The 13088-nt window shown below is 37.2% G+C and overlaps 1 protein-coding gene across 4 annotated transcripts in view; it reads right to left on the bottom strand.

Moving 5' to 3' along the window:
* KIF13A (kinesin family member 13A) overlaps positions 1-13088 on the bottom strand; it is a 268116-nt gene that overhangs the window by 26683 nt on the left and 228345 nt on the right. For all 4 annotated transcript variants that reach the window (XM_077143440.1, XM_077143438.1, XM_077143439.1 and 1 more), the window contains 8 exons: positions 11632-11731; positions 10134-10260; positions 6485-6540; positions 3214-3338; positions 2775-2951; positions 1764-1856; positions 1461-1613; positions 373-450 (listed from right to left, as the gene is read on the bottom strand). In XM_077143440.1, the coding sequence (XP_076999555.1) occupies positions 373-450; positions 1461-1613; positions 1764-1856; positions 2775-2951; positions 3214-3338; positions 6485-6540; positions 10134-10260; positions 11632-11731 (909 nt within the window). The remainder of the gene's footprint in view (positions 1-372; positions 451-1460; positions 1614-1763; positions 1857-2774; positions 2952-3213; positions 3339-6484; positions 6541-10133; positions 10261-11631; positions 11732-13088) is intronic.

Here is a 13088-nt window from a genome sequence, read left to right on the forward strand (position 1 = left end):
CACATCTCAAGCCCTCTTTGTGTTTCTATCCCAAGAAGCAGCTTTTTAGAAATTAGTAAGATTCCACTAAAGGTTGGATCATGTTACACAGAACTCACACATATGTGTGTATGTACATATATATTTATCTGCATATTATTATATATAGAGAGAAACACACACAAGTACATATACATGCATCTATAATACATATACCTCTGGAGTGCTACCCTAATACAGAGAAGCAGGTTTGGCACTTTGGAATGTCCACGCCCAGTGCATTACATTCTATTCCTTCCTTGGAAACCCCAGCCTCATGTTCCCTCATGTGCCCTGCCCCCAGTCCTGAGATATGTCACACAAGAGGCAGATCCAAGGCAGGATGGAGCTCACATTATGAACGTTTGGTGTGCTGAGGCTTCTCCGTAGATGCCGAGCTTTGGTGGAAAGTGCTTCTTTGACAGTAACGGCCTGTCCACATGTAATAGTTCAAAAATATCATTTGTTATTTTCCCTCTGATCACAAAAGTAACATACATTTATTGTAGAATATTTAGAACATATAGAAATAAAAATGGCTCCATCTTACATGCACACACAAGTAGTCACACTTACAAAACTGAAATCTTATTGTACTCACTTGCATTTTTTTTTTTTTGCTTAACAATATATCAAAAACATCCTTTCCATAAATAAAACCAGGAAAACTGCTGAGATAAAGACATTTATATTGTGAGTTTTTATATAGATGGGCAGAGAGAAAATGAAGAAGAAATTCCTGTCACTATATAATTATCTCACTTGCAAAACTACAATTAAGTTTTTATGTGGTTTGTGTTTTACTCATATAGCAACTTTAGATGAAACTTCCATTAAAGGAAGATTTTTCTAATAGACCCTAACATCATTCTTGCCTGTCCCCCTATGGAATGACTCTACTTCTTGGCATTGGTTGCTGACTGCTGGATTACCTCCACCTGAACATCCTGCTGCCCCATCAAATGTTAATCTGTGTCCAAAAATTAGGGACAGTAACAGTCCATGGTTAAGTCTGTGGACTTTGGAGTTAAAGTGTCTAGGTTTATATCCTAATTTTGTACCCCTTACTAGCTATGGAACCATGGGCAACTTAGCGAAATTTTCTCAACCTCAGTATTTCTCATCAGAAAACAGTAAATACAGAGTACTTATTTCATAAGGATATTTTGAAGATTCAGTGAAATAAACTGATCTAAATTACTCAGGCACAGCACTTGGCTATACTCATTTTTTTTTTTTTTTTTTAGCATTTTTAAAAATTGATATATACTTATTTTTGTTACAGTTTTGTCAGAGTCTCTTCTCTAATGAGACAGTTACCCAAGTGCCTCTTCTCTGCTGGATTTAGAGAAGCGTGGTTGACAAATACATTTATCTTTGTCCCCACGGGGCTGAAGGCTTGTGAGCTATCATCTTCCAGCCCAGACATGCTAGTGACTTGCCTGCCGCAGACGTTCGAGGCTCAAGATGTTCTCCACCTGCAGCACGCCACGTGTGTACTTCTCAATGTATGTCTCCCCGTCTGATGTGCCTTCGCTTTCACTCCTCGCTGCCATGAGAGCCAGCGTTTCCCGGTCCTCAATCTCCTCTGTTGCCTTAAGGGAGAGGGAAACTATTTCCATCCTTTCATATGAACAATGTCTTTGTCAAAATTTTGTTGAGAAATGCTGTAAATGTTTTAGTTGATTCAGCACATTCTCCATTACATATACATTGATATTTTAAGAAAGTAGTACAGGTTTTACCTTTGGTATATTGGATACTATTTCATAGGTTACACCACAGGAGTAAAAAATATTTTTCAATGATATTCTTCTCTTCAAACTCTGGGTGAAACTCTGATAAAAAAAGGAAAGCTGAATTAAGCCTTGTGAAAAATGTTGAGTAATTTAGTTTTTTTTTTGGTATATAAATAGTGCCTTTATTTCTCAAATCACTCAAAGCTTTCTCTCAATATATGCATGCATACATATGCTGAACTACGTATCTTTCAGTTATAAGTATATATGCATGGATATGACATTATGTGTATATAGTTAGAAATATGTTTAATTCTAACATTACAGATACATTTATACACTGTAAAGGTATTATCAATTACTATGTTTTTGACTCATGCACACAATATCATGTAAAACAACAACCAAAAAAACTGAACCTAAAAATGATTTTTTCCAGTCCTAAGGGACAAGAATATTCAGCTGTTATTTGGGATTAGATTATAGAATTTGCAACACATTGAGAGTTTTGTGGCTGCTTCTCTCTCCTATCTGTTGTCTTCCTTTTGATGTTTTTTTTTCAGGGTTTAATCAATCTATCCAGGGATAGACAGAAGAAAACTGGAGAGGATGTTTTGCTGACAGCACCTCTGGATGAGATGTGGGGAAGCAGCAGGACACGGATTTATTCAGAGCCTGCATTTTGCCCTGGCTCTGTCATTAACCTGCTGGCACCTGGCACTTCAATCTCAGTTTTTCCATTTTTCAAGCAGCAAAATACCATCATTTCACTGAATTCCAGCATTATGGATCTCAAATCAGTTAAGGTGGAAAAATCCTTTGGCAGATGACATTTATCTCTGCTATCTTCAAGTCCCATTATCTTGGATAAATGAGAAACAGACTACAGCCTGGCCCGTGTAATAACATTTTGCATATCTACTGCATAAATATCACAGAAGACTACTCTTTGTGATGGAGAAAAGGAAAAAATCTTTAAGCTCAGGTTCACAATGGCAGAACCTGGCCCGTTACTACCTGCTTGTTGTAAATATTGGCGGCAATCCGTTTTCGCAGTACTAACTCCATAGCAGCCGGATGGCTAAGTTGGACTGTGGTCTTCACAATTAGGTAAATCCTTTCATTCTGTGGTGTGACCCTATTCAAGTGAACAGAATCATGGACGGAGGAGTCCCAAGAGGCGGTGGCTGAAACCTAGGCATGGAGAGGGATGGGGAGATGTAATTAAGACACAACTCAGGTGCAGCAATTGACATCACACACCAGAGAAGAAAATAAATCCAACTCTATTTAAACAACAGACTGCTTTCCTCATTTATTTGAATGGAAACATACATGTTCTTGTTTTTTTAAGCCCCTGAGCCTATAACACCAAATCTGATCACAGCAGCTTAATGGGAAGATGTGCGCACCTGGCTGTGCACACAACCGAAAGAGAACCTGAGGGGTCAGTTACCTCATCGTCACTGTGCTTTATGATGGGCAGGTAGAAAAATGGGCTCCCATGTTCCTTGGGCAGGATGGAGTTCACACCCGACGCATGGGGGCCGACAAGCTGCTCATTAGCACTGAGGTCATCCGCTAACCGAGTCCAGGACACAACCAAAAAAAAAAATAAATACAAGGAAAAAGATGGAGGGAAGGGGAAATGGAGTAGAGGATCAGTTTTAAAGCAATCATAAAAATTTACAAATACAATTTTTATAGGTAAAGTTCACATATAACGTATTTTTCTTTCATTCTTTTTCTTGTAGTTCAAACAGAGGGGCCAAGAATCACAACTGCTTTCACTCTTTACTGATACTGGAAAGGAAGGCCAAAGAAGTGCCTCTATGAGTCATCTATAAAATGGGCTGAGGTAGATACCTGGGGTTGTGGAGCTGTGGTCTGTGCCTGGCTCTGGGGTCTGTTCTACAACTGATCGTTACAGTATTCTTTGAGATTGCTTTTACATATGTATGTTAGTTAAAGAGAAGGAGGCGTATAACAGAAGATAGGATTTAACAAATGAGTAAGACTGCAAAATCATTATATTGATATTTTTGTTGATCTCCAGAGTCTTGGAGCAGCTAGAAGAAAAAATGAAAAGTCGTGGAAACGTAACCCACACCAAACTTTAAAATCTGTTTTATAACTACTTGTTAAAATGTACTTGGAAATTTATTGCTTTTTTTGTATATGTTATTTTTCACACACACACACACACACACACACACACACACACAATAAAAAAGGCAGAAAAAAAGAAACAGATGTGCTAAGGATATTCTTTTTTGGTTTACTCGTTCATTTTTTTTAATTACAGAAGTTGTGAGTTTACAAAACAATCATGCATAAAATATAGCATTCCTGCACATCATTGCACAGCCAACAACTTGCACTGGAGAGGAACCTTTTTACTATTAATGACAGCACTTTTTAAAATAATTATACTGTTTTTAATAGTAGTTACCTTTGCTACAATTGATGGAGAATTATTAAAATAGTTCTATTGCCCATTATTTACATTAGGTCTATTTTTCCAGTATACCACTCTATTATTACTACCTTGTATTAGTATCATACATTTGTTATAACCTGTGAAAGAACATTCTTATATTTGAACTATTAACTATAGTCCATTGTTTACAATAAAGTTAACTGTGCTGTACGGTCCTATGAACCTTGAGTTCATCATGTTGAGTCAAATAATCCAGAAACAAAAGGGAAAATATCATATGATCTCACTGATATAAGCTAATTATAAAAAGCAACCTCAGAGAGTTAGAATCTAGAATATGTTACCATGAGTTAGACTGGGATTTGAGAATGGGGAGCTGATGCTTAACCTGTATCGAATTCCTACTTAGGTTGATGGTAAAGATTTGAAAATGGGTAGTGGTGATGGTAGAACATTATTGTGAGTGTAATCAATAGCACTGAACAATATATGTGAACATGGTTAAAAGAGGAAACTTTAGAATGTATATATTACTAGAATAAAAATTAAAAGATAAAACATAGGCTGAATGTTTCTTGAAGATGCATGTATAATGATATGGCTTTTGCAATGTTACTATGTGATTATAAAAACCTTGTGTCTGATGCTCTTTTATCTACGATATTGACAGATGAATAAAAATATGGATTAAAAATAAATAATAGGGGGAATAAATGTTAAAATAAATTGAGTAGATTGAAATACTAGTGAACAATGAAAAGGAATGGTAAGGGGTATAGAAAAAATAGGGGGAACAAAGGTTAAAATCTATTGAGTAGATGGAAATACTAGTGGTCAATGAGAGGGAGGGGTAAGGGGTATGGTATGTATGAGTTTTTTAATTTTTATTTCTTTTTCTGGAGTGATACAAATGTTCTAAAAAATGATCATGGTGATGAATATACTACTGTGTGATGATACTGTGAGCCACTGATTGTACACCATACACAGAATGTTTGTATGTTAAGAATCTTCATGCTAGTATGTTGTTTTGGTTTGATAATATAAAATGAATTAAATTTAACCCCCCCCCCCCAAAAAAAAAGATATAGAACCTGGGGGAAAAAAAAACCCCACATAGGGCTGAGGATATTCTATATGTAGTTCTAGGAATAAATATTTTCACTAGATAAACTTGCCTTAGAATTGTGTTCCTAGCTCATGTCAGTTCCTCCTGTTAGGTTTGCTTTCTTACTTAGATAACTTATAGTAAGTGAGAGATTTCAGCACCTAAATTATCAATTTAGAATCAAAGTTTTAAGCATATTGAGCCTAAGAAATATGAAGATCATCTTACTCAAAGGCCAACAAGGGATTTACCCTTCACACATCTTTGTAGGTGGACACCCAGACTTTGCTTGTACACCTCCAATAAGAGGAACTCACCACCTCCTGAAGCAACCATTCCACTTCTAGGGTTTTAAAACATTCTTCATGTGAAGAGCCAAAATAAAATTCCTCGTACCTCCCTCCATCTGATAGTGGCCTTCCCACCAGAACAGTGTTTCTTAGGTTGTGTTCTGAGGAGCCCTAGGGTCCTGTTCTCTCCCAAATTCAACACTCTGCTTTCATCTTCGACATATAGGGGCCCATTTAAGATTTCATTTGTGAAAGGATCTTACTGCTGTTAAAACACAGCAAAGGGTGGGCTGCAGTGGCTCAGCAGGCAGAGTTCTCGCCTGCCATGCCAGAAACCTGGGTTTGTTTCCTGGTGCCTGCCCATACAAACAAACAAACAAACAAACATCGAAAACCAATGTTGTAGAGTTAGCCAGTTTCCTTGAATTGCTACACTACAGGAACAAACTTCGAGCAGGGTCTGCAATCATCAAAACCATGGGCTGCGACTGGCATACTAGGGAGAAAGGCAGATACCTGAGCACTGGCTAGGACAAAAGATTCAGAATCCCTGGGACTGATTATTTCTCCAGGTAATTTCTATGTCCATTAATGTTTGAGAGCAACAGAGCAACAGCTTTCATGTTTTGTACCAATTCTTAATCTCCCCAAGTGCTCTTTGCTAGATTAAATAGCCACATCTCTCTTCCAGTGATTTCACACACACACACACAAACACACATTTTGGACTAAAAAAAATATCTGATTGGACTAAAACTGTCACCTAGATATGGTGTACGAGAGATTTAAAAAGTGATTTAAAGATCAAAATTATGTGTTTCTGAGTAGACTGCAAACCTTAAGTGAAATGTGACAGCCCATCAGACCTTTGTTTTAAATGCCTACTTACCATTCAAATCAAGGAAGAGAACCGGTATGTGGGTTTCCATTCCTGGAGGCGGGATCCTAAATGTGACAGCAAAATTTGTGTTTTACATTTTATTAGTTAACTAATAAAAGACCACAGAGTCATGGAAGCAGAGCCACATTTCTTGACTTTCCTAGAAAATATGTGACTTACATTAAAATAAAACAAAACAAAACAAAACAAAACAAACAACAACAACTACCGAATTGCACTTGGTTCACTAAAAGAAAGATTATTTGAAGCCTTTCGAAAATCATTTCTACTGATGGGGGAAAAGGAAGAGAGATGATATTAGAGAATGAAAATGGGGGATAGGATCAGAACGTAGAGGAAGGAACCAAAAGGTCAATTTTTGTTTGGTTCTCTTTTTTTTAATGAGAGAATGTAGGTTTTCAGAAAAATCATTCAGCAAGTAGAGTTCCCATGTATCCCCAACCCCCAAGTTTTCCCTGGTAACACTTTGCATTAGTGTGGTTCCTTTGTTACAACTGATAAAACAATATTATTGGAATTACACTATAACTATAGTCCATAGTTGACATTAGGGTTCATTCCTTGTGTGGTATAGTCCTATGGTTTATAAAAATTCTTATTCTGGTAACATGTAAAAACATCAAAAGGGGAAAAGAATGAGAAGTGATGTGAGAGGAAGGAGGAGTGTGTGCAGGAGAGCTGGAAGCAGAGCTTTATGTAACACTGGCTGGGCCTTTGACATTAGAACCACCTTGGGGGCTTCTTAAAATGTAGCATCCTGGCATCAATTAGTTCCATCCCTCTATCCCTTATTAGTGACAGCCCCTTCCAACATGAAAAAGTTAGAATGGCCATAGCCCAAATATCCCTAAAGAGTGAGAGAAAGATCAAAGGAGTTGGTGGAACTATATAGAGAAGAGTGCTGAATCATTATATTGATATTTCTTTTAGTCTCCAGTATCTTAGAGCAGTGTGTCAGAACCCTAGCAACCAATCAAATCATAAGTTAACAAGCCCCCATCCAATTAAGGGATGAAACACCACCTAGTAGGCACCCTCCCCTCCCAACATCACTGTACCTTTAAAACACAGCTCCCAGAACAGAGAGCAGGAGCCATTTTCTCTTTCCTTTCCCTGGTTTCCCAGGCGCAAGCCATTTTCAAGCTCCCACCTGCTTTCTCTCTTTTGCTTTCCCACCTACCTTTTCCTTGCTCCCTCACCCCAATAAACCCATTAAGCTCTGACTCGCAAAAAAAAAAAAAAATCCTAAAACTATGGAATTATAACCCATAACAAACTCTGAGATCCGTTCTACAACTAATTGTTGCAGTGTTTTGAAATGTATTGCTTTTTTTGCATATATATATATATCAATAACATGACATTAAAAAAAACTTTACTCATATGTCCATACTGTAGAGTAAAACATATGAACTAAAAATAAAAAAATAATAGGGGGAACAAATGTTAAAATTCAAAAAATATATATATTGGGTAGATGGAAACCCTAGTTATCAATGAGAGGGAGGGGTAAGGGGTATGGTATATACAAGTTATTTCTTTTTATTGTTTTTCTGGACCGAGGCAAATGTTCTAAAAAATGATCATGGTGATGAATATACAAGTATGTGATTATATTGTGAGCCATTGACTGTACACCGTGTATGGAATGTTTGTATGTTAAGAATGTATGTGCTTATCTACTTGGGACATGAATCCCAGGGGTGTGGATCTTTCTGGCAACGTGGATCAGAAATCCTAGAATGAGCTGAGACTCAGCATCAAGGGATTGAGAAAACCTTCCTGACCAAAAGGAGAAGAGCGAAATGAGGCAAAATAAAGTGTCAATGGCTGAGAGATTCCAAACAGAGTCTAGAGGTTATCCTGGAGGTTATTCTTACGCATTAAATAGATATCACCTTGTTAGTCAAGATGTAACGGAGAGGCTGGAGGGAACTGCCTGAAAATGTAGAGCTGTGCTCCAGTAACCATGTTTCTTGAAGATAATTGTATAATGATGCAGCTTTCACAATGTGACTGTGTGATTGTGAAAACCTTGTGTCTGATGCTCCTTTTATCTACCTTGTCAACAGACGAGTAGAACGTATGGAATAAAAATAAATATTAGGGGGAACGAATGTTAAAACAAACTTAGATTGAAATGCTAGTGATCAATGAAAGGGAGGGGTAAGGGGAATGGTATGTATGAATTTTTTTCTGTCTTTTTATTTCTTTTTCTGATTTGATGCAAATGTTCTAAGAAATGATCATGATGATGATATGCAACTATACGATGATATTGTGGATTACTGTTTATATATGTAGAATGGAATGATCATATGTTAAGAATGTGTTTCTTTCTTGTCATATTTTTTAAAAAATTAAAAATTAATAAAAAAAACACCAAACAAAAAACAAAACAATAAAGAAAAAAGACTGTATGTGTTTGTACATTGTTTTAGCAATAAAAAGTTAAAAAGATAAAAAAGCAGAGTCCTGGGCCCCATTCTTTATCACATCAGAATAACCAGATTGGGGAACCAGAAGGCTACATTTTGGTAGCATTCAAGAAGATCTTAGGCAAGCTGATATTTGACAGTAATTCAGAGAGGCTGCTGTAAGAAGAGGAACTGCCCAGAGAGAGAGCCTGAGGAGAAAAAAAAAATGGGACTGAGATGGCTACCCATAGTAAGTAGCTGGCAGATATAATGCATGACCCATACATAGGTCTACAAACCCAGGCACAACAGGAGCATCTGTGGAGACAAATATCAAGTTACAAATCATATGCCCACAGATTCACATTTTCAAAGATCACGAAATAGATTACACTTCTATTTATCCTTATCGACACGAATACCACCACTAATATTTCTATGCCTGTCCAAAACATTATCTGGGTGTGTCACTCTATGTATAAAAGGAATCTGATTTATCTTAAATGGACATATTCTTGGAATGAGAATGGAAATGGAAATAAACAGCCGCCATCGTTAATGAATAGGTGCTTTTTTTATGAATAGGCTTTTATATACATTATTTCTAATCCTCATAACACCAAAAAGGTAGATCCATTAACAGATTAGGAAATAAAGCCTCAAGAGAAGTCAAGCAACTAGCTTAAGGAAACAGTGAAGAACTGAAGCTGGAAACTAAATCCAGATCTACCTAACTTGAAGCCTATGATACTATGCTGCTTCCTGCGAGCATACATAGGGTTGATTGATCGATCGATTCATTATTTATATGGTCCTTAAGTACTTACTCTATGCTAGTTACAAAACTAGGTAGGCACCACACTAAATAAGAAGATGATATATATCCTGTCTTCTTCAAGTGTTCTCTGGAAACCTTTGTTCGGAGCCAAAAGAGAACTTCTGAACACCAGGGAACAGTGTTCAGGTTGTTCACACGTATAAATAGAGGAGCCTAGTATTTGATTCCTGGCCAGATCAAATGGTCTCTGGCCTGATGAGGGAGGAAGGTGGCTGCAGTTGGGCAGAACAGCAGGGAAGAGAGCCATTGCGATGGGTGTCCCTTTACCGAGCAGCTCTGGTTAACATTTGTTGAGAAGACTCTGGAAAGTCACTTGTCTGACTCCAATCCTAGGCACTCACCACCACCTGCCAGGCCCCAAGAGAAGAATGGTGAGACTCACCAATCAGCTGGAGCCCCTGGGATCCCGCTGCCTGGGGCTGGGACCAGCACAGCATTCCTTTCCTCTGTCAATCCCACCCACTGTTCTACCAGCCGGGCTTCACGCTCCATGTCGTCCTCCGTTTTCTCTGTAGAACAAAATAAGACATGAGCGCTGAGAAGAGAGAAAGCACAAGGCCTAAATTTAAAATAAATAAACAGATTTTCACTCAGTGATTTCCACAAGTGATTTAAATATCCACTATGTTCTAAAGAGGATTTGAGTTTTCTAAGTTCAAGCATGAGTACCCAGATGAGTTCAGAGAGGCTAAGACCCTAGCTTAAGGTAGCGTAAATCAAGAACAGAAATGAAAAAACTTAGGTGATTTTACTGGTTCTCTAAATTGGGAAAGGCACTATATAGATGAATCTTAGTTCCCCAATCTGTCATACAGGGATAATACTGGCCATGTCTAACCTGTGTGCTTGTTGAAAGGGTCAAATGAAATAATGGATGTCACTGTTTTATAAAATTAAACACTAATTTATAAAGATAGATAATTTAAAAATACCACTCCCTAAAACCCACCTTATTTTCCTTCATTTTCATTATGAAAGGGATTTTATTTTATATATTTTGAAATCCTCTTATCCATAATTCAATTCTGGGACTCCCTGTATATAATGAAACTGAGTTTTCATTAGTAGCTGAGCATATACATAAACCAATACCCTTATGGTTCACTGATGGAGATTTTTTTTCTATTAATTTTTAATTTGTTTTTAAAAATATAACAAACACAAGCATTCTTAAATTATGATCATTCCGTTCTACATATATAATCAGTAATTCACAATATCATCACATAGTTGCAGATTCATCATCATGATCATTTCTTAGAACATTTGTGATGGAGACTTTTTGCTAACTTTTACATGAACAATGGATTAACTGTCATGATGTACCCTTTGGTGCGGAATCAACTACAACGAGCGAATCACAAAAATCAGGATGATTTTGAGAGCAAATTTCTACTCTGGAATCCGAGTAAGCCACTGATAGCATCTGTAAGCTGTATCCTTGGAGCCGGATGAGAGACAATAGAGCTGCAGGGGCCATTCTGAAGTAGCAGAGGGTATGGCTATGGCCAAATAGCAGGTGGGTGCTCAACTGCCATCACCTGCCAAGTGGTATGGTTTTAGACCTGACCACTTAGTATGGTCAGTCCCAGGTTCTGAGACTAGAATATGTCATATTGAGCTATTGGTTTTACTGATCTTGCATTCATTAAAACAAATTTTGAAGTTAACATTTAATGTCAGAACTAACTCAGAGTTCTATGAGAATTTTATACTTTCACATTAAAAGCCTTCTTAAACCAACATTGTATGAAATGATTCTCTCTCTGATTGTTACCAGTTCAAAAACTAAGAAACCACTGTTCAACCAAGAGATGAAAACAAACTACCACCACAGAGTAGAAGTGAAAAAGCTACTTACAGGAAATAATTTCACATACCTTTTTTATTGTTGACTTTTTTAATCTGTTCATCTAAGTATTCTCGTCGTTTAATGAGTGCATCAGACCATCTCTCTCTTATACAGTTTAAATCTTCTTCCTGACATCAGGGAAGGAAAAGATTTTCCTGTATAGTACATGGATAACTTTTTTTTTTTAAAAGATATTTAAATTGATTAGGAAACTTTTCAATGAAAGGCCATTGAACATTGCTGTGTGATTAATATGCAAAAAAGCAAAGATCTCCCAGGAACACTGCATGCTGATCAAGAACCACGCTACTCAGAAATCAGAGCCCTTGGATCTCCAAAAGGATAATCACACTTAAAGCAAGACAAGCTTAAACTACACCAGCTGTTGGATGATTTTTTATGCTGTGTGTATATGTGTGTGTTTAAGTCATTGCTGCTCATTAGAAGCATCTGTGATTCCAAGCAACCGACACCATGAACAGAGCCCAAAACATCTATTAGCAAACGGAAAGGAAAAGGACAGGCGTTTTCATGGTTCAGAGGCCTGATAACATGCCTTTTCTGAAATGTAAGGAATAGGTCAACAGGGACCTTCCAAACTTGCTGCAAAGATTTTACTTCCAACAACTACCTTGAGGCTAGCCAACAATCTCCCATGCAGGAACCCAGCATGCAGTCAGCCATGCTCTAAGAAACCACAAAAGCATCTGGAGGACTTCACTGTGATCAACATGGCAGGAAGCACACAAACAGCCAGCAGGTAGTTAGTAAATGGCTTTACTGAGATCGAAGGGGACACTGAAAATTTCCCCTAAAGTTTGTTTTGTTTCTCAGTAAAATTATGAGAAATGCTCTATGACTGCTCTGTCCTGGTCTAACCTTTAAGACATTACATTAAGGGTAGACATCTACTTTGAGGACCTCTGAAACTTTACCTACAATACACCCATATTTTATAGAGAGGAAGGCACCCAGGGAAACCATCCTCTTAAAACTTGTGTGGTTTGACGTTAATATAGTCACATTAGCTTCCTTATGAAAAAAAAAAAAAAAAAAACTTGTGTGGATAATCAGTACAAAGACTGGAACCCAAACACAGAAAACTTCATCTGGGTTTGCTGCTCTGACCCCACATTCCATAATGTCAGGGCATTCAGTCCTGACTAGGTAAAATTTCACATTTGCACATATGTTCTAGATTCCCAAAAAGAAAAGACCATGTATAACTAACCTTAGCCCTAAATAGAAAAGAAAACGGGCTCAAAATCAGCAACAAAAAAATCATGTGCATAAAAAGTCTCCAGTTTTCCTATGTAGCAAAAATCTTTTAAAGTACAACAGCCCATAGAAAAATACTAATCTTGTGGATATAACAAGCAAAAAGCATAGTAAAGACAAGAATCTAGCTTAAGACTGTTGATGCATAACTGTGATTTTTAAGTTCACCAATTTAAATAATGAACGAGGTTTTACAAGCTAGTAATT

This window comes from Tamandua tetradactyla, chromosome 25, assembly GCF_023851605.1.
Source record: "Tamandua tetradactyla isolate mTamTet1 chromosome 25, mTamTet1.pri, whole genome shotgun sequence".
Lineage (NCBI taxonomy): Eukaryota > Metazoa > Chordata > Mammalia > Pilosa > Myrmecophagidae > Tamandua > Tamandua tetradactyla.